Genomic DNA, 22,794 nt, shown 5'->3' with positions numbered 1-22,794 from the left:
TGTCCTGGTATCCAATGAAAGCGCACTTTATGCGTGAGGTGAAATGGGAAATATTAGGGCACGGCCCACAAGAGCGTCCCTCGAGCCTTCGAGTGCACTCAGGACAGAAAGTCTGTCAGCAAGCATAATGACATCACTAACGTTGCAAGGGACCTTATGAACGGCCAACTGAATCGCTAGAAATTCAACAGCGAGTATAGGCGTATAATCAGGGTCCCGAAAGGAATAACTCCAGTCAAGAGCCCTGGAACAAATGCCAATAGCTGCCTTTTCCTTTTGCTGAGTTCCAGTATGTGTAGGAAATTTGCCCAGATACTCTATAAGCCCATTTAATTGGATTGGATTGTAAATCATTTATTGCGTCGAGAGTATGTTGCAGGAGACACATACTAGATGGCCGCTAGCCCATGGCTGGCGGCGACCTCATTGGCCCGCTCGATTGCCCGTACTTGAATTTTGGGGTCCAAGCTGACCAGCACGGCCTCCCATCGCTCGGGAGAAGGGAGCTGTATCAACTCTGCCGGAGGCGGATCAATTGCGCAGTTCAACAGAACGTGGTCGTACGCGGCCCTTTCATCACATTTATTGCAGTTTGGGTCGTACTGGCCAGGGTACATAACGGCAGGCACTGCCGGATTCAGAAGGAAGCGTTTGCAGTCGGCGCCAGGTAACTTCCTGCACTTTTGTTAAACATCTGTGGGGAGGGGGATATGCGCGCCTCTCCAGCCTAAAGTGATGGGTGAATGTGATGAAATGAGATCAACCCGTCCCTCGTACCCGCCGCGGTGGCTCAGTGGTTAGGGCGCTCGACTACTGATCCGGAGCTCCCGGGTTCGAACCCGACCGACCGCGGCGGCTGCGTTTTTATGGAGGAAAAACGCTAAGGCACCCGTGTGCTGTGCGATGTCAGTGCACGTTAAAGATCCCCAGGTGGTCGAAATTATTCCGCAGCCCTCCACTACGGCACCTATTTCTTCCTTTCTTCTTTCACTCCCTCCTTTTCCCCTTCTCTTACGGCGCGGTTCAGGTGTCCAACGATATATGAGACAGATACTGCGCCATTTCCTTTCACCAAAAACCAATTATATTATATAGCCGTCCCTCGTGATATTCTGGTCGGAGGGCGCGCTCACTGCTCGGTCGACGATACCTCGGGCTCGCGCGCGTGTTCCCTCGTTCACCGGATTAAACGAAAGAGCCGGGACCGAGATCAATTCAACTTCTCTAATCGGAAGGGCGCGAGCCCTCGCTGTGCGTCGGCCTTCGTGGTGCGCGGGGTGCATGTTCTTGTGTAGGGGTTTAATCAAAAGAGCTTTCCTGATGTGCGTGGGTAACTGCGTTTTCGCGTCCCTCTCTGGGAGCTGTTCGCACATCTTTAGTCTGCATAGGATGGCCCTTCCCGCGCTCGTACGAGCGAGTCGTCCGAGCTGGGAAACGAGGTGCGCCTCGCACAGCTCCGACTGTGTTGTGAACCCAAATGGCCAGCAACCTTTCCGTGGACATACTGTGCGGGAGCTCAAGGGCCGCTTTGTAGGCCTGCCGGATTGTGGCTTCGACCGTGTCCCTTTGCGTTTCTTGGGAGAGTTGCCAAAGTGAATACTAGCATCGGTCCGCAGGTAGTCAACCTTTACTACAGAAATGATTGTGACTGAAATTTTTCATAGCAGGCAGAGAATTTGTGCACACAATCTGAGGCAGCTTATACCTAGGCCAAATAATACCTGAGAAAAGTGTCGGGGATGTCGTAAATATGGGGCTAGCCAATCCTGAAATAGGCTTTAAAGCTCTAAGGAAAGTTCGCAAACTGAGAATCTGAAACCATGAGTTTAAAACAGATATTCGCGCCTCCAAGAGCAGCAGAGCATTGGCCACAGTTTTTGGTAGTAAGGCAAAGACGCAAAGCACATTTCTCTAAAAGAACCGAAGATTGAAGCTGGTACCTTGTACAACCAGAAAAAAGAACGCAGTCATGATTCAAGTAGTGGCCTTACATACGATTTATAAAGAAAGAGCAAAGTGTCACGACAAGGGCAACGGCGGAGTGACGTCATGCTAGATGGCGCGCCGAGCGGCGACGCCCGCCAGCTGCGACGGTTGCTAGGCAACGGCTCAAGGTCGGTGCGACCACGGCCGAGGCGCAACCACGGCGAAAGTGCGACCATGCTGAAGAGGCGAAGCGGCTGGCGTAGTGTAGCTCTCGCTACAAAAGTGCTGTAGCGGAGGGATCCAAAATAATTTCGACCACCTGAGGTTCTCTAACGTGCACTTAGATCGCACAGAACACGGGCACCTTTGTACTTCGCCTTCATCGAAAAACGGCCGGGTTCTAACCGGAGAACTCTGGTTCAGTAGCCGAGCATCCTAACCACTGAGTCCCCACGGCGGGTGGTTAAGTATACAGAGCTAAAAGACGCATGCTTTGTCAGAAAAAGTTGACAACTGCTGCACAAAGCAAAAGCCTGAACTGGATAAGGGAGAAAGCTCAATTTGCTGAACAAAGCACAAAACCTTGTAAGGAAAAGACCTTTTCAAGACAATGCTCACCATCCTCGCACCCTCTTTCCAGGACTGAGGCTTACCCTCCTTGCATGGAGGGGCTTATATGACTTTCATAAATCGTAAACAGATGATGTCTTTGTCGAAACCTTGGCCAGCTTGACTGAGGCTGGGCTGGCCCCTCCCTGTGTTAGAATTCGTGCTCCAAGTAGCACCTCACATTCTTCTACCAAGAGCAACTGCATGAACGATCACGACAATAGGGAGACAGTGACTGCACTGCTACATCCTGATAGATTCCATGCTGCTACAACACAAAAGCAATGTGTACCTTTGGCTACCATGAACAGCTGTTTGTATAACACTCACTGCGAACAAAGGCCTTTGAGTTGTTCTCCCACATAACTAGGACTAGTTTCACAAAACAGAGCAAATGTATATGGACGCTAATATGCGACATAGCGATTTCACAATCTCGTCAGCGCTAACAAGTATTTGACATCTGCTCTTCAGTTTTGATGCATTTGCTGGCATAATGCTGAGGTCATGAGTTTTCGTTTTCTGATCCTGTTAAAATGGTAACTGCCATGTAAAACAACCATCCTCCCCTCCCCTTTCTAGATGAAATAATGTAGCCCAGTTAGCCCTCTTGATGCAGGAAAATTAACTGGGTGCAAATGCTTGCAAACTGAGACAATATGATATATACTACATTTTCAAACTCCGCAAGCTTGGGAAATTAAGGAAAAAAGTTCAAAACAAGACGTGATTCTTCCCCAAAGCTTTATTCACAAAACAAAAAAAAAGATGGAAATTGCGTAGTCTTGTTGCGAAGACATTTTGTGCATTTAGTTCTCGACATCTCGTAGCACTGCAAAATGTTTTTTTGCAATGTAGCTTGTTTTACATGCCACTTGATCTGCCTATCACACGATCCAGCGTGCGAAAATACAATTTCGATAAAAAAGCACGCAGCTCGCAAAATGTATAGTACACTAATGTACAAAAGCTGCAACGTGGTGCCAAAAAACAGTTTCCGCAGCATCTACCAAAAGTGAAAGGTCAGTGCTTACAGACACACCACTAGATGACTCTAGGAACAAAGTAAACAACGTCGAAGAAAATACTGCACAAACAGATGACAGCTCCTGTCTGATCATGAGTGACACAAGGCAATAACATATCAACAGTGATAGGGTCACCTAATTCACAGGATTGTAGTGCCAAATGCAGAGAACGCAACGAAGACCCATTGCTGAGTGGGAGGGGCAAATTGAGACAGGCCACCATTCGTTAATGTTTAATGAAAAAAAAAAGAGCCATACCATCTCTTCTTGAAGTGACAAAACAACTAAGATCTAAAGTGCAGTTATGTTGAACATGAGCATAAAAAGAGGCAACACCAAACCAATTCTCAGTTGCCCGCAGTGTGCCGAGACATGCAATGAAGAGCTACTAAAGCTTGGCAGGGTACAGCACGCGACATGTGCAAAGCCTGGGTTTGCTATACCAGCATATTGTATGTCTTAACTCTGCACTCAAATCCAAAGCAGTGTCTTTGGGAAATGGCGTTCAAGCAGTAGTTGCACACATCAGCTTTCATTCAGCGCCATATCGCGTGTACTAGAAACATGTGCTTCAGTTTTTGCTGTTGGCTTTCTTTTGAAAGAAAACAATTCAGCACAGGCATGCAAATGAACCAAGAAAGGGTAGCATTCACCGAAATGCTCGGGCAGCGATGTTAGCAACGCCTCCAGCTGGCAAAGGTGCTCGCAATGTGGGTTAGGTTGCGTGCATGCTGCAGTCAGTGGCCCAACTATCGCAAGTGTGTTAGGTGGTGAAGAGGATTCGGAGCTGGTGGCTTCAAAGAGAACTTTTAAAACTTGTTTTCTGCCTAAGAAGCATGCCTAATTAGCATGTGAGCCTGTAGCAGACAGTCGGCAGCGGACGCCAAGTAATAGACTGCGGCCATGCAATCCTGCCTTCTGCTTTCGGTGAAGAGCTGGATCCCTTAAAGGTATTGGGTTGTCATAACTAGCGTTTATAACTCTAGCTACCTTAGTCACAGCTGCTCCTTTGTTATCTAGGCGTGCATTTATCTAGAGATCATGGAATTGGCATCTGTGTTAACTATAAACGCACGTGTCATGTTGTTTCCACAAGAAAGCTTTAAAATGTCTAATTCTGCAGGACCCTGTATGATCAGATGTGCAGCTGTTTCGTGCAGCACAACAGATGCTAAATGCATGACTCGCAGGAGAGGATCTATCTGACACTTTCGAAAAGGCCGCCCTTATATTTGCACAATTTTTTGAACAAGAAATTGAACTGAGCAAAAGGCAGGTAAAAACGAAGACACAAGGCAACTACACAACTGGTGCAGACCTCCAACTACTTTTTTGTGCCATTTACAAATACAGCAGTTACTCCATCACCTATGATTTAGCAGTGTGTCCATAAAGATATAGTATGTTGTTCTGCTGCCACGTAGGTTAGCTTGTGCAGCAAGTCGTCTTGCAGAAAACTTTGTGCGTCTACGGCAGCTGATACAGCAACTACACTTCATGAGACGTGCTGTGGCATGCAAATCGCATACAGTGTGAAGATTTCATATCCTTTTTGTTAGCCAGCAACAAATGACGTCAGCAGTCTTAATTATCATATATGATACATATATGCATCATATATGTATACATATATACATACATATGTACATGATACATATATGTATCACGTGTATATTTACATATTCTTATGAAGTAGACTGACAAGCGCTTAAAAAAAAAAAAGGTTTTAGTATTGACGTTTCAACTGGGGAACAGTCTTCTATAAAGACTCTGAAGAAGACTGGTCCCGAGTCGTAACGTCAGTAAGAGCTTATGTATTTTAAGCGTGTGTCAGTCTAGTTAATAAGTATATAACTTCTGGTTCATAGTGCCTTCCTCACAACAGTTTATATATATATATACATGATACAAACATGTGCATGATACATATATGTATCATGTATCATTAGTTCACTGTTTGCTACCCTTCCCTACTGCTCCCAAAAACTTTGAAATGAAGGTGTTCGGAGGATCACTGCGACAGAATGAGCAATAAGTGCTGTTTTTTCTGCTCACTGAAGCGGCTTAAGTTCAGTAAAGCAGGCACCTTTTAATAATTACATGCTCCACAGTCCGCAAGGAAAGAAGTGTATAGGAAAAAGAATGCACGTGCCGAGCACATAGGCAATCATGAATGCTACGAGATGCAGCATGCTGAATCAGAAGCGCAAGGCTGTGCAAGCTCTTAGGCCTGATCACGCGCTGCAGTTCACAAGCCTGCCAATAAAAAGGACTTAGCAACGGTTTTAAACACTACAGTCAGAGTATCATATGAGCCAAACACTGCTGCCTTACAATTGAGGGTAGGACTTTACAGTTTAAACCGAAAAAAAAAGACAAAAGTACGCCGAACACAGTTTCTGAAATTTGGTTTTAACCGAAGAACGTCAGTATTCTTGGCACGCAAGACATACCTAGCTGGCTGTTCAGTATTAGTTACACTCAGTCGAAGTTGAAAATGAACTAAGTAGGGAAGCTAGGGGCATGATGCAAACTTGACACTGTCAGATAAGCAGCACAGCTGTGCAATTTGAGATATTGCTCTGCTGGGTTACACGCCTCTGTAGACCACGAAGCAGCACCTCCTCACAACTTGCTAGCTAAGCATGACTTGTTCCCTATCATCACCCACTTAGAGCTGTTAGTTGGTTAAGAAGATTTATCAAACGCATGTAGGACATCGAAGTGAAACCGTGTAAATTCCTCACGAAAAAGTATCATGCTCTTACTACCGTGACGATTGAGCGGCAGTTCCATCGCTACCATCAACACGCAGACCAAGTGATGCCCCGCCCTCTCGGTACACCTAACGCTACAGTCCCCCGATAACGCGCCTGCCTAGTTCCTAGAAGTAAACTTCGACTTCTTTTTGTCAGCCAACTATCCCATTTAACTTGCCTTACTTTTTCAATGGAGACAGCCATTCCTTCTACAAGCACAGCTCCAAGTACTACTGTATGCATGCTGATTAACGGTAAATATGACTTTTGACCAAAGAGGATTGCCACATTAAATCATTGAAAAAACCAGTAATTCAGTCACTGAAACTAATATCTGCTGAAAAAAAAAAACATGTTCTGAAATAAACAAAGTAAAAAGTCACCTGAATTTTGAAAAAATAAAAACCGAAAGCTCTAACCCCTACTTACAGTATGCCCAAAGCAAATAAAAGGGCATGCATAAAAGCCTGGCAACATCACTTACTAAATTTTCTTAACCAACTGCTTGAATGAGTCATTTGTACTGCAGTCAGCCACTCTACCATCATAGAATGGTACATTTTCACAAGAAAGCACATCTGAGAGGCGAAGCCCATTTTCAACATGGCCCTATATTTTCTCAGAAGATCAAGGCTTGCATGGGTGTAAGGCAGCACTGTTCAGTTCAGATGTTTTTAAAGACCCACCCAGAGCCCAGCCAAAATTCGCTACAAACAACAGTAACGAAGTCTTGTTAAATGCTAGTTTATAGAAACAGGCTAATGCAGACCAAAAATTTGGAACTATAACCGCTTGACCCTTCTATTTCAGCACATAAAAAAAAACTATAAAATAGAAGTTGCCATGTAAAAAGCGCTGGTGAAGATGTGTGTATGTGTCAATTCCTGCAAACAATGTCTCCCTTACTAATCAGGTCATCACGTGCACTCACAAGTGTTGCCAACAACAGGCAAGTGTGAGACAAGGTGCGCTTCCGGGCTAGGAACAAAATTTGTCACTGCATCCACACCAGCATTAAAATGTGCAATGCTGTACATGTCAGTAGGATCTTTCAGTTCTCCATACACAATTAGTAAAGACGACAATGAATGGCTGTTCAACATCAATGTTGACAACCGGCACTCATGGCAAGCCTCCTAGGGCTGTCTGTTGAGTAGTTAGCTTCAAGTCTGAGCATTCAGTTCCACATGTGCTATGCTTCAAAAGCTTTCATTCATTCTGCCACGTGCTGTGAAACCCAGGCAATTACATCACTAAATGCTAACATCAGTGCTAAATATGTGACGACACAACTGAAAAAAATGAGGACGGCGGACTCTGTTCTCAGTTCACTGTTGCTTTTTATAACAGACATTTTGGGGAAGGAGGATCTATTTAAACGTAAGTTATAAAGAAAATATATACTTTTTATTTCTTCAGCATACCGAACTATTCAAAATGCAGTACTTTCTATATAAATATATGTATAAGTGTCACAAGTGTACATATAATACAACAAATTTAATGTTCAAGAAGAGTTTCAATTCTTAAACATCAGTTAAAAGAACAAAGATTAGGCTCAAACAAAGACATACGATTGCAAGAATGACGATTGTAAAGAGGGGCTGAGGACAGAAAAAGAACTGTACAGTGGCTCAACGATAAAAACATGCTTGCGGGATGACAAACCCATCAGAGAGTGATAGCAACAGGCTCAAAGCCAGGCTCCTTCCAAAATATCACTTCAGGACCAAAGGAGCTGTAATTACTTTCATCGCATTATGCACTCCGGATCAGCAAGCGAACAGACCAAGAGAGCAGTAACAGCATAAACATTGTTGAGGATAAAGAAATGTACAACACCGGGAAAAAGATAAAAACTTTGGTATCCGAAGAAACGCAAGATGAGACTTGGAATAAAAAGACAAGATAATAACAGCGATATCTTACACATTTCCTGGTTAGTAAAATTTTAGGCCCCTCTATTAGTGGAGATGAGGGGGGGTATGTTAAGGTAGCATCTTCTGTGTAGATGGTCTTACCTTGTTAGAAGAAATGACAATAGAAAGTGTAACTGTACATGAAGTTGGCTTTTTAAATCATTCAAAGGAACTAGCATGCCTTTGACTGCCTTTGACTTTTGACAGCTTACACATCGGGGCAATGCCTATGACTACCGGCAACATTCACGGCACATTTGTCATTCCGCAGCGCTACACAAGAACAGGGACAACAAGGTGCTCCTAAGGGAATTCATACTCCAAGGCTTGCGGTGAAAGACACACGCAAGCTATCACATAACACAACCCAAGCTCTCTCACTAGGCGGGGTGCAATCACAGTTTCCCTGCCAGCCAGCTTGAAATTGCATCAGAAAAATACGCGAGAAAAAAAAACAAAAAAAAACATGCGAGTCAAAATGAAGTGAGCAACAAAAACACAGAGGAGCCTCAGGGGAAATGGGGGAGCAATGACCGAGGCTGTCGTGGGACGACGAGGGCAGGTGGCGATGCGGGATGGGTGTCACCGCACCTCGATGCGCCGAGCACCAATGCTGATGACGTCCCTGCTGGAGTTGGAAGACAGTGAGGTGGTCGATATGGTGGGTGACTCAGCATGCATCTTGCGGAACAGCTCGGTGAAGCGGTTGTTGGGGAACAGGGTGGCCAGGAAGCCCTCCAGCAGGACATAGGTGAGCCTCCGGTTGAGTGCCGCGTGCTGGAACATCTCGAACACACACAGCATACCTCGCCGCGTTGTGTCGCTTCCGATGATGTGCTTCAGTTCGTCTGCAGTGAAAAGAGGGAATACGGAGAAGCAACGCATGAGCACGTAAGAATATTTTTCTTACAGCTCAAACATCTGTGAAAGATTTAAATAAAGTGTGAAAGAATGAGAAACGTGGCTGGGTGCTGGGTTCCAGTAAAGTTGCTTTTGGATAGATACCGCACCTGGTGCTCACACCGATCTGCTTGAGCAGGCAGAACTGCACGCAGCAAAAGCACTGTGCATCCACGCACAGTTCTGTCACATAGGTGGATTCGCCCTGATGTGGGTTAAGAACGAAACAGTCAACTGCAAATTTTTTGAAAAATTCGAACAACCACCCTTCTACAGACCAGCAGCAGTCATATCGACACTACTGATGTGAACATTGCTCCTATTGCTGCTGCAGCCTGGCATGTTTTAAGTAGGGGTGTGTGAATATTTAGAATTTTGAATACGAGCCGAATGCATTTGTTATCTGGTTCATATTCGATCAGAGAAATGGATATTTGAAAATTTATGAATTCTGAACTGAATACCACCAACTCACATAAATTGGACTACGGCAATACCACAATATCTAGGCCAATTATTAGGCATGTGCGAATAGTGGATTTTTGGTCCAAAGTGAATTCGAAGTGAATAGTAATTTTCTTTCAATAATTTCGAACACTTCTGGTATACAAAAGAAAAAAAGTTGAACAGCGCAATAGGCATTTTTAAATCATGTATTTTTTGACCCACAAGGCCACTACATGAAAAAAAAAGACTGCATTTAAGCTTTGCCACACTTCACACTCCTTGAAGCTGGTTGACTATCTACAAAAACGGGCATCACAAACTGGGGGGTCGAGACCTGCATGTCGTGCTGATTGCAATTGCAATTGTGTCTTTGCACAGCTGTTGCATTTTAAGTGGTGACTCCATGACATCTGCTAGGCATACACTACGCGCACCCAGTGTCCAGTGCCACATTGCATCAGGAGTCCGAAATGGGCACCCACCTCCATGTGTCTCGTGCTAGCTCCCGTTGGCGCTTGCGCCGTCAAGATTGTTTAGTGAATTCCATGCAAAGAAGAGCGGCTGCGGCCGCTGCAGTCAGCTCGGACTCATTCTGTTGAAGTCATGGACACCCCACGTCCTCCGATTAAAGAGATTTAGCATAGCGCGATCCGCTTCCGTGGGCAGCCACTGCACATGCGCAGATCACTCTGAGGACCCCACAAGGTGCCAGGCACGGGCGAGCTGTTTGCACACCTGCCCCGTCGGGACCAATCAGCACGTGCACAATGGCAGTGAGCAGAAGCGGATCATGCGATGCAAAATCTCTCTATTGATGCATGCCGCCATGCCAGCTACGGCACGGCGGGCACCATGCTTCAAAGCCATTTTTGCTCAAATTTGCAGTTGCTTCGCATGAAAAAATTTCAGTATTTACATCAAGTTTTCACCTCATTTCCATACAGAGCAAGGCTCAATGAGAACTCTTCTCTTGCAGCTGAATGGACTGGACACCTAGCACTCCACCGAGTATACTGTATAAAGGCTTGTAAGGGCGGTACCTGTGTACGGGCCGCACCCTGTTTTCCAGAAGGAAACAAAAAAAAAAGATCTGTGTAGGGGCCACACCCAAACTTTCCAAGGCCTATGCGTAAAGCCTGTTCCACATGCAAGCAAAAATGCTAGTGAGTCCTGTCCTCGCGGCGGAAAAAATTGTTTTGAGTCGTCATGGTGATGAGCGGTGAGGGACGTGCTGCTCAATCGCTCAGTCAACTGCATGTCAACCAGCCTTAATGCATGCGCCTTGGCCTCCGCGATCAGCTCCGGCTGCGAGCAACGGCAAGCTTGATCGCGGAGGCCACGCACGCGCACAGGAGCCGCCCATGGATGGCACCTGAGGCTGCGGCTCATCATCATCGTCAACTTTTTCCTCCACCGCAAGCTCCAGCTACCCATATCGGCATCAATGGCATCAGCATCACCAGCTCAAGCTTTTTGTGCAAGTTTCTGTGGATGTCGAAGACACGGGCGTTGCGGTAGCGTGTTAGATCACTGTAGTTGTGGCTTTTCATGCGCCACCGCCAAGCCTTGCAAGTTTAGCACAATGGGCAAGCACCTTAATAGCTACATGGCTGGGAGTGTGCTCTCGAACAGAGCAAGCATGCGGCGGGCTGGAAATTCGACGTGGCCGAGAAGTGCGTCCAACGATGGTGTAACCATGAGGATGCATTGAGGAACACAAGCTGCAAAAAGAGGGCTTTCCGAGGCAAGCCACGCAAGTTTCCCGAACTGAAAGAAGAACTGCTCTGCTATTTGATGAAAGTGCGGAACAACGACTACGCGTTGGCAGCGGACATGCTGCATGACTTCTTGTGGGTTGAGCGAGCACCAGAGCACAGCACCAGCTCGGAGATGAAATACTCCGTGAACGGCGATTGAAAGTAGAATAAATCCCGCTCATTTTCTGATTGGTGTGTTTTCACTCAAACTTTTTTTTTTCTCGCACGTCGCGTGCATGAGTCGCACCCCAAAAATTGGCTCTCGAATCTAGAAAAAAAAAGTGCAGCCCTTACACGTGTTAATACGATGACGTTTGTGAATGACCTTTTGGACCAGCAAATACTACACTGGACGTCACATCACATGAAGGAGGAGAAGGAGGAGGAGGGGCTTTAATGAAATAGGAGAGGCCTGCCTGGTTGTCGGCCTGGCATGCTACTCCAGGCATTACATGAAGGGCATCACTGAATGACATATTAGTCAGGAAAGTGGCCCCTAGTTTTGTATATATGGTAGGGGCGTGCGAATATTCGAAATTTCGAATACGAGACTATATGTTTGATATTCGATTCGTATTCGAAAATTGATATTCGTGAATTTCCAAATATTCGAAAATTCCCGAATATTCGCCAGCGATCGTATACTGCGCATACTTTCATACATTCGACTGTGGCAAAACCACACCATCTGGGCAAATTAGCCGATAATCGAGTTAAAAATTCCAGGAAAACGACACAGAGGTCCTACCCGCTTCCTTCTCCGCCGTTTATCACGCGGACCGACCGCATCCCGACGCCGCAAGGCTTCACCTCGTGAGAATTCCCCAAGTGGGCTTTCCCACATATCACCCGTGCCGCGAACAAGATGGCCGATGGCCGGCTTCGAGCAATCGCAACGCCAAATCGCGCTTTTTTTTTTAATCCTTCGCTAATACGTTACATATTTAATGCCCACATCCGAAGAATGCGTCCTGTCGCCTTCATAACTCTCCAAGTGCGCCTTCTGCCATCCCGTTTTGTAAACTACGCTATGCGGGAAAGCCGGCTTGCGGAATGCCGCGGGAGCCTCCTGAAGGGGCGCGTCGAGTAGTCACAATAGGGCAAGCGATCCTGTAAAAATCTCGCCTATTGCATGGTGCATTGTAACCCGCACACCTCTTTAGCGGGCGTAACGGCAGGCGTGGCAACAATCGGAAGGCCTCTGTCGCTAGGGCAAAAAAATAGCCTGGCTGCGTAGTTTCGGTTTCTGAGCTTCACCGCTGCCCCGCGGCAACTTCAATTGTCGGCCCGCGCATTCGGTAATAGTCCACTCCCAGCTCCGCGCGGCTTATTTCTTTTTCCTTTCTATAAACCGCCTCGCTGCTCCGACGCCAGTGTGTGTTCCCCGGCCCCTTGCTTGCATTTGTGTTGTTCTTCCAGCACTCCAAAACGGGTGGCTCGTTACGGGCTTACAGGTGTTAGCGCGATGGAGCCGCTTCATAAGGCCTTACTGCGTCTTCAGCATTTTCGGCAGCATTTTTTTTTCGGGGGGGGGGGGGGGGGGGGGGGGGGGGGCAATTTTATTAACAGAGGCCTTCAGATGTACCTGGAATTTCTTCCAGTCCCTTGAACTCCGAATGAATGAGGTTTAATAGTCATCATGTTATTTTTTGTTGCCAGTCTTGTAATTTCATGAATTTTGTTTTGCATGACCTCATTATAGTTTGGATACTGTTATGCAGTCCAATCAAGTAGTATACATGTCTGTGCACATCATGTTTTTATACTGTGCTGAGGCAGTCTAATTTTGTTTTAATTGCAAAGACCATACACTATTTTGAAAAAAAAAATAAATAAATAAGGGCAACAACGTTTGCTTGCTCATCGTTTTCTGAAATTTTTTTTGTACTGAACAGATATTCGATATTCGATTCGATATTCGAAACCATTTTTTCTTCATATTCGTATTCGATTCGTATTAGAAAATTTCAATATTTGCACACCCCTAATATATGACGACAGCTGAACCAGACAACTGTGGCCTGTCAGTGGATTTGCACCGGTGATGTGATACCTGTGAGACTGCACAGCATGATCATCTTGGCTGCCACCCGAGTCCTCATCTTGGTGTTCTGGTCCCTCTCTGGTCTTGTTTCGGCCGGCAAGCCGTTTGGCCACAGGGCGTCCCTGTGAAAGCAGCGAGACCATAAGCTTGCTTTTTTACTCATTCACTGTAACAATATGCTCAAATGGTCATTGCTAACTTCAATCAGAAAGGCTGTAGGGACTAACCAGAGGCACCACGCACTTAGATTGTTTCCTCGCGTTACCTTCTTGCAATGACCTTCTAGTTGTGCACGTCTTGTCTTGGTCTCTCTTGTGTACGTCTGTGCGCAACCCATCTATAACCCTCTAGTAGTTGCCCTAACTATCAATGGAGGGCATCTGCACTAATGCAGCACTAGCGCCACAGATGGCACAATTGTGGTGGGCTTATGGGAGTGGAAACTGACTGCATGCAGATAAGCCCGATGCAGCTCTGCTCTTAGCCAACAGTATGTGGCCACGCAGGACTAGTAGTCCCATGGCCTCGCGCCCCATCTGACCTTAGATTGTCTCCCTGCCATGGCATAAGCGAACACTAAGCTGCAACCCTACTGACAAATCGGATGTCTGATTCCTTTATGTATTCCTTCCAAAGGAGTTGTCTTCGCTACTTGCTAGCCAACATTATTGTTTTAGCAACCATAAACGCCATTTGTGTCAGCACATGTCACATTACATTGTTCCCTTTAGATTGGTCTGCCCTACTTGCCTTTAAGAACACAGACTTGGAAGTGGGCCTTTTAAATACTGTTTTGTCTCTCTGGTTGGCTAGCATGTTGTTGAGCTTGCGGTCATGAGGTGGGGTAGGCAGTTGGACTTTCAGCCACAGATAAGTAGTGAAAGTTGATTTCTCAACACCTAAATCTCCACAGGGCACCAGGAACTCAAACCTTGAACAATGCTCATTAACTCTTTCCCTACCGTGCCCACTGAGCATTGCTGACTCCTAAACGATGACTTCACGCACTGATTTTGGAACCTTCCGCATCGCTTACGGGCATGCCGTGCATCTGACGTATAGTCAAAGAACTGAAATTTCGTTTTTGATGTAGTTTTCTTTTTCCCATGAGGCAGCACTTTTTTAACACCCTGCGAAAATGCGAAGATGTGGTACCAAACTGCCCGTTAACGATGACTTCGCTGCTTGACTTTGCCTTCCGCGTTTCTTATGGCATGCCGTGATCTGGCTTGTAGACAGACAACTTAAGTTTCGTTTTCAATGTAATTTTTTTTTCTCCCAAGGCGGCATATTTTGAATGCACTACGAAGACGCAGTAGCGTCAAGGTTCCTCAGCAGCCTCCGCACGCGCTACACATGCTCCAAAACTTCGCAAATCTCAGGACTCCACTTTGTGCGCTACTGATTTTGTCGACAACCCGAGCAGGGGATAGTTTAGATATGCTGCCTTTTCGTTGGGATTCTGTTCTGACATTGGCGATGATAGAAATCAGCCTGGAACACAGGTGGCCGCGCTACGGTGCCCAATTTATAGGGCTTCCTGTTTGTAGGATATTATTCATGACAGAACTTTGATTGTTCCTCAAATAGTGGCCGACAGAATACCAAGCATCTTGCATATTTCTGAAAATTTTTAAACTTTAGATACAAATGTGTTTTTACAAGTTTTGTTGAAGTTTTTCGTAAAATCTTGTTTTTGGTAAATAAAATTATCTGCTGCAACGCGCAATTCGTTATTCAAACTTATGTGCCTAAAAAGCACATTTATTTGGATTTGTTTTCACGCACTGCAAAAATTTTAAATGAAATAGTTTTTACCATTAAAGACTAACTTATAAAAAAAATTATTTTCCCCATCGTATGGAAAGAGTTAAAAATATAAAATTGCCATGCTTACTTGAATGCCGTGATGTATTCAGCTATCTTTTCGGTTGAAGCCATCCATTCTACATAGTCAACAATTTTTCTGGAAATGCAGAAAGACCAGTATGAATAACACAGCCAGAAAATTGAGTGGTGAGAAATACAAGGGTATAATAAAACCTCGTTATAGCGAACAAGTAAAAAAATCGCACAATAGTTCGCTACAGCGAAAATTTGTAATACAAAATTACGTCAGAAATGTGCACAACAGTGACGTAATTTAGTCATTTAAGTTACAGTAATTCTGGCGATCCTTACTACTTGAGAAACGGAGAGACGTCTTCCGCGTTTTGACGGCGTTTCGAAGGCGCTAGCGGCTGTTTCGAAGACTGTAAAAAATCGAGCGCCAGTTAGGTTGGCTTCTCCGCACAGCACCACAAGCGCAGGTTAAGCGCCGAATACGGTGGCTTCCCCGCATCGCAGCCGTGTCGCGTGAAAAGCGGTCCGTCAGAGCGAAAGCTATCGCCGTTTTCACCACCTCCGCGACAACCGACATGGGCGCAGGATTGTTACTGCAAACTTACAACCACCTGCGCTGCTGCTTCCATGGCGCTGTCGACATATGTAAGAGACGTGAACGCGTGCTGACTGCCGGACTGCACCCCTACACGCCACTGTTTGCGAGTGCGAGATAAAAGCGCAAACCTTAGCGCGAACGCTTGCTGAATCACCATCAGTGACATGTGCAGTGCGGCGAAGCCTGCCGCCCACCATCCGAACAGACACAGTTTTCCGCTGGGGAGTTCGATATATCCGTTTCATGGCCAACCGCATTCAATATATAAAGTAGAAATTGCATGCGTTTGTCAAAAATATTTACAGAGTTCAATACAGGCAATAATTTGTAATATCCGTGTTCGTTATATCGAGGTTTGACAGTATTTGAGGGAATACAGAAAGAAAAGATCTGAACGAACCTGTTTATAGTGTCCCCGAATGTGGCCTTGACAATCTGCCTCAGAATGACTACGATTCTTCGCCTTAGCCACTGGTTCTTGCTCTTTAGGTCAAACACTTCATCCATAAGCAGTAGCATAATTCTCAGGGGAATGTTGTCTTGTGTCTGATAAGTGACATAAAAAGAAATAAACATAGATTAACGTACTGTAATATGGTACAATCTGCACTGCAATTTAAGCCATGGTACAGCGTCAAAATAGATATCTGTCTTTGTGAAGCTGGTAAGGTTGCCTTTAGCTATGCGCTCCCTCCCAGTGAGTCCATTGTTTATCATGTAAGGACTGCAAGAAGATATCACCAACATGAATGACACAGCAGTCTGTAAATGGGGGCTATCAGAGCACTGATTAATGCATCTAATCCTACGACATTGCTGCTTGCTTGGTGATGAGGATGGGAAATCATACCGCATTTATTCAAAGCTAGGCCGATATAGTTTTTTTTCAAATCATCATATTCCAAACTCTAGGGTCAGATTAGATTCGAGGATTTTAAAAAACGCGCCAGTTTTTCATTGAAACTGCTAAATATGGTGCATAGCTAGCGTCATCTAGAAAAGTCAGTAACGCAGCCGCTACTAGCCGTGCCAGTAGCCAACCGTACACAAGCGAGGTCGCCATTTTGACCAGTGTCGTGTTGGTCGTATCGGTGTGCGGCGTGGTGTTATCACGATGGCACTAAGCAGGAGACGACAGTACAGTGCCGCTTTCAAGCGAAAAGTTATGAAAGCTGCAGAGGCATCGTCGAACCTTCAAGCCAGGCGGGACTTCGGCGCCGAGGAGAAAAATGTCCGTCGTTGGAGGGGACAATGACAGCAGCTTTTTGGGTGCACCGCAACAAGGATAGCATGTAGCGGACCAAAGAAAGGCCGTCACCACGAAGTGGAGACAGTTTTGGCAGACTTTGTTCGGACGCAGAGAGCAGCTGCCCTTCCAGTGACAACAGAAGTGATCCAAGCGAAAGCTAGGGAACTTTCGAGGGAGCGAGGCCTAACGTCAAAGGATTTCAAAGCCAGCCGGGCTGGCTTCAGAAATTCATGAAGTGCTTCGGCTTCAGCCTCCGACGTCGCACTTCAATCACCCAGAAGCTGCCAAGCGATTTCGAAGAAAAGCTGATAGCTTTTCAGCGCTACGTGCTGCGAAAGAGAGAAGCGGCAGGCTACAACCTTGGGCAAATCAGCAACGCCGACCAGACGGCTGTGTATTTTGATATGCCAGTGGCGTACAGCATGAATGAAAAGGGTGCCAAAGAGGTGAAGGTGCGCTCTGCGGGCTACGAGAAGCAGAGTGCAACTGTGATGCTGTGCTGCACAGCTGATGGACATAAACTCCCTCCTTATACGGTATTTAAAGGGAAGACACTGCCTGCTCGAGAAACTTTCCCAAGAATTGTCATTGTGCGGACAAATGACAACGGGTGGATGACGGGTGCGATGGTGGAAGAGTGGGTTAAGATTGTGGGGCGACGGCGTCCAGGAGCCCTTTTGACAAACTCGCTCCTTGTCGTCGACTCTTACCGTGGGCACTTGACCGACAACGTAAAGGCTGCACTGTCATACCAGGGCGGCATGACAGGCCAGTTGCAGCAATTTGATGTCTGCATCAACAAACCTTTCAAGACTCGTCTGCGAAAATATTACACGGACTGGTTGACTGACAAAGACCACATGCTAACGGCAACGGGCCACATCAAACGTGCATCGCTATCGCAGCTGGCGGGCTGGGTTGGGTAGCTGCAGCGTGGGACGACATCCCAGGTACTTTGATCGTGCGCGCCTTTAAAAAGTGCACCATATCTAATGCGCTTGACGGTACCGAAGATAGTGCACTGTTTGAAGGTGACAGTGACAAGGAACACAGTGACGAGTCTAGCAATGACGACGTCACTGAATGAGCTCTGCACTGTCAGATTCAATAAATGCTGTTTGCATTTTCTGTCCTCGCTTTTTTTGTTGGGCCTACATTCAAGGTAATATATCTTTTTTTTTTTTTTGTTGGCTCCAGACTTTAGGGGGTCGGCTTAGAATCGGGGTCGGCCTAGATTCGAGTAAATACGGTAACTGTCATCAGCTGCATGAATATGAGGACAATTATACTGCTTTCAGGTAGCGAATCGGTAAGTAAGAATCACCTAACTGTTCTGCCAATTTAACCAAAAGCAGATTTGCACAGGATTTCAGAAATGTCTAACAATTACACTATTAAAGAGGTCTCTGTTGTTTTAAAGAGTCCCATGCTCAAGCAAACATTCCAGTGCCATCCTTCACAGTGCCTTAACTGAAGCATATATATAGCCTGGGATTAAGCAGAATTAATAAAGCTATCGCTCATCACTATGGTTTGATCATATATAAAGCAAGTATTCCATACTCTACAATATGGTGATCACGGGAGTGCATCCACTCACTTCTACGTCAATGCCAGCCCCCACTTTTCCGCTGCCCTGGATGATGACGTCCACAGGGGAGGCTGTGGGCCGGCTGCGCAGCACCTTCACTATGCTGTCACGCAGCCCGTCCAATAGGTTCTCAGGTGCATTCTTCACCATGGTGCCCATGCTTCGTACGGAGGACTTGAGCGGGTTGACTAGGGAGCCCATCTGCACAGTGCACAGCGAGTACTACTTGTCACGCCAAGTGCCCCGTAAGAACATGTAGACTGGGCATTGAACAAATTGAAGCACTAAGACTCAAAGCACCATGCAGCCTTACTGGCGTGATGTCAAAATTTTGCAACTGCACCCAAAAACCTATGTTAAGCCTGTCACTACTACTGTGAACATATCCTGTCAACCAGCTGTCTGTCTGGTGGTATTTTATTAACTGGCTTTAATCTGGACCTTAGTGGACATGACTAAAGTAGAACAAAAAAGGTGCTTCATAAATTTTAAAACCTTGTTAATTTTGGCTTCAATAGATAAACAAAAATGTCCGAATTATTCGAAGGTTCAAATTAATGAATCCCCCACCTCCCCGAATTGCCACAAACCGTTTGCATCATAGTAAATTTATTAGGCGAAAATCAGGGCTGTGGTTGTCCGCTTTTGAGATGAAAACTGCTCAGCAATAAGACTTTTCTGAATGATGTGAGATGCATACTGCGTGCACAATGAGATTGTTAAAGCAGGACCACTCCCGAGTGGTAAAGGCCGCCGCGGCCTCCTTCACAGTGCGACGCCGTAGCAGTGAAACCTCTTCACAAGCAGCGTCGTCACGTGTGAAGAGGCGCCACTGCACAAACTGCAAACAATGCATGATGAGCGTGCAGTTTTGGCCCAATAAAGGAACAGAAGAATTATGCAGGCGAAACCGAAGAAAACACATCAGCACCAGAACAGCAAGACGCCTTCTGCTGAGAAAATGGGAAAACAAGTGAATTCATCAATCAGTGTCTGAAACGGCGGAAAACTGCACTCAGCTGGCTGGGCGATACGTGGCCGGACCAGCATCGTCGTTTTTTTGAGAAAACCTCAGAGAAGGGAAACTGAAACTATGTGGCAGCATGATTTTTCAGCACCAGGACCGTCCGAACGTTGGCACCGAAGAGCCAACCACATACGGCACAGTTGACCATTCATTCCACAAGAGCAAGTGCTCTTTGTGAACTGGCGCGGCAACCAGAAGACAAGCTTTCTGTAAGGCCTGTCCGTCTGTCATTTGCTCATTTTCCTGACCATGGTCTGGAAGAACTGGCATGTAGGTCCCCGATCATTACCCTAGCCTTAGACAAGAACCTGAAATGCTGTATTTGCATGATCTAGGTCGACTCAAATGTAAGTAGACTCCCCCCACATCACATTTCTGAAAAAAAAAAATCTTGGAGGTCGTTTACGCTTGGCTTTTAATAATAGAGCGCGATAGCACTATCCTGCAGCCTCCACTTATTGCCAGCCGCTATCGGCTGCTGCGCGCGGGAGCGCCCGTGGGCACATTCCAAAACGAAAATGCATTAGTCACTGGACTACTCGTCCACACTTGCACCATCGTCCTCACTAGCGCTGCCGACGTGATCGCTGCTGCGGTCCCACAGCTCGTCGTTCTAACATCATCGTGCAGCGAAATCCCGCACTCCGAAAGCAGCCACATCATGACATCGCGTGGAATAGTTGAAAATTTTGCCTCGCTGCTGGTGCCAAACTTGCCTCACACGTTGCTAATGTCAAACTTGTGGCCCAGTGTGCAGTTGTTTGTTTCTTCGGCGCAAAGAATGGCAGCCTTCTTGAATGTAGCCATGAACGAGCGCCGGTCGCTTACCGGACCCGGAGCACAAATGACGAGTGACAAAGCACTACTTTAAAAACTTGTGAAACACGGCCGGCAGCAGTCAAATGCGTCAGAGACAGAGAAACTACGCGTGAGTGGTGTCGGCTCTCCCGTCGGTTACCGACACTCCCCGGCACTGCTGCGGTTCCGTGTGGCAGTGCCGTCACGATTGGAACAGCGGCCCTTCAATCAACTAACGACGCTCCCTGGAGCGCCGAGTGCGCAGTTTGAAGTAAAAAAAAACTTGAACGGCACCTATTAGGAGTTGAACACAAATGCGTTATCGGGCCGCCGCCGCTTATCAGCAGACGCAATCTGAGGCCACGTGTGGGGAATGGGCTGGTGCCAGTTTTCTGCGTATCGACAGCCACCATCGGCCACCTCGCGTGGGGTGGGGTGCCGGTTCTGCGTGTTGACATAGCAGCTGCTCAAGGCCAGCACCAAAAGCGATGCGACGGAGCCACGCAGCAAAAATGCAACCACGCTGTAGCATGCCCGATATCTTGTTTGTCCTGCCTTTATTTATGGTATGATGCTTTGGTTTCGATTTTAAGTCGACCCCCCCCCCCCCCCCCCCCCAACTTCGGATTTTCAAATTTTGAAAAATAGGTCAACTTACAATCGTGTAAATACGGTAAGTGGTGTCAGAGCTGAGCGCAAAAATGTGCTGAAGGTAAGCTGTTTTTTGCCCGCACACTTTTCCACAACTGACGCCACTGGCCATATTAATGACCAGGTATGTTACTTCTGTAACCTAATAGTGTCTTTCTTCCTACCTGTTTCCTGAATGCTTGGGGTCTTCTGACATTACGCTTTGCCTCACTAAAATTGTATGGCTCTATCTTTACCAACAACTAGTTATGGGCTACGTTCACAAAGCTGCATGTGTGCAAGACCAGTTCACAAATAGCTGATTTTAATGGGTAACTGGTGTCTCATCCGTCAAACTGCAGGCTATCATGACTGGCTGGAATTCATTACTGGCCAGTGCCCCAGCGGTAAGCCAGAAATTCCCGTTGGCTAACAGTCTTGTGCACTGTAACCAAGAGGTGATCCAGCCGCTAAATGCTTTTATATATAAACAGTTTCTTGAGTTTACTTTCCCAACGCTGACTCCAGCTTCTTTAAGACTGCACGGTTTCGGTGAAACAGAGCCTAACTAATCAAGTGGTCCCAAACCAAGACCATTAGGAAGTTCTCTCAAACAGTGAGAGAATGAACAAAGGTAGCCAACACTCACGACAGACAGTGACAGCAAGTGTGCTCACCGTTCTTGCAAACTGCTTCTTTCCTTTCTCGTAGGTGCCTGGCTCGAGGAAATGCAGCACCATGTCGCGTAGACCCGCGTTCACTGCGAGGATGTCCGGATGAAGGATCTGCTGCAGAAACTCATTCAGTTGGGCCCGCCGCTGCTCCAGGAAATGACGGCTCAGGTTGTTGAAAGTCTTCTTCCCAGGAAAAGGCAACTTGGACAACTTTGGGAACTAGAAACATGGAAGATTACTAGGTTACTTGCAGAGCACTTGCACAGACACTGAGGACCAACTGAAGTTGGCCTGTATTGACACATCAGTGTGTTCTAATGACAAAAACACTACTGTAGTTACACAAATGTAATGAGTTTTTTTTGCTCAGATCATCATCTAAATAACTCTGCATGTAACATTCAGAACCAAGGTACAAATACAGTCAAACCCGGGTACAATTTGAAGGGAATCACGAAATAGTTTGATATATTAACAGTTCGATATAAATAAAATGACAATAGATAAACTTATTTGTAACTTACGAGGCAAAAATGCACTGCACCCACGCTAGTGACGTTTCTTGCAGTGATGTGTCACCCGCTGGCGTGCTGGCAGTGCACCCACCGCTCCCTAGGTGCGGTAGGCCTAACCTGCTTTGTATCGAAGCTACAGAGGATGGTTCTTTGCATCTCGCCACTGCCTTTCAAATTCTATTCCCAGTATACTATATGTTAATTTTAATGAGCCATTATTCTATTTACAGTTGGCTTCCACAATGCCTTCAGCAACGAAGAGAGCGAAACACGTCAAGGGCTATCGCAAGGCTTTAGTTAAGTTGGCTTCACCTCATCACAGCGATGCGGCACGGAAAATGAGTACAGGAGATCGAAGGACACCTTTGAGCACACCCCACGTTCACCTTGCAACACAGTTTCACACCGCTAGCGCTGACAACAGGTGCCCAAGGCCACATAGTCGACCCGTCTCCACGTGCGAAATGGGATCAAACTGCAT

General features: G+C 46.3%; 1 protein-coding gene across 1 annotated transcript in view; it reads right to left on the bottom strand.

Moving 5' to 3' along the window:
- Positions 1-3,262: 3,262 nt before the first annotated feature.
- Positions 3,263-22,794, bottom strand: part of LOC144124931 (sorting nexin-13-like) — a 53,133-nt gene continuing 33,601 nt past the window's right edge. The window contains exons 20-25 of the mRNA XM_077657890.1: positions 21,802-22,017; positions 18,679-18,870; positions 16,230-16,375; positions 15,287-15,355; positions 13,399-13,511; positions 3,263-9,089 (exon numbers count right to left, since the gene is read on the bottom strand). Coding sequence (XP_077514016.1) covers positions 8,824-9,089; positions 13,399-13,511; positions 15,287-15,355; positions 16,230-16,375; positions 18,679-18,870; positions 21,802-22,017 — 1,002 coding nt within the window. The 3' untranslated portion in view covers positions 3,263-8,823. The remainder of the gene's footprint in view (positions 9,090-13,398; positions 13,512-15,286; positions 15,356-16,229; positions 16,376-18,678; positions 18,871-21,801; positions 22,018-22,794) is intronic.

Source organism: Amblyomma americanum, chromosome 3 (assembly GCF_052857255.1).
Source record: "Amblyomma americanum isolate KBUSLIRL-KWMA chromosome 3, ASM5285725v1, whole genome shotgun sequence".
NCBI lineage: Eukaryota > Metazoa > Arthropoda > Arachnida > Ixodida > Ixodidae > Amblyomma > Amblyomma americanum.
Note: the sequence above shows the minus strand (reverse complement) of the source record. Positions and strands in the feature narration are given on the sequence as shown.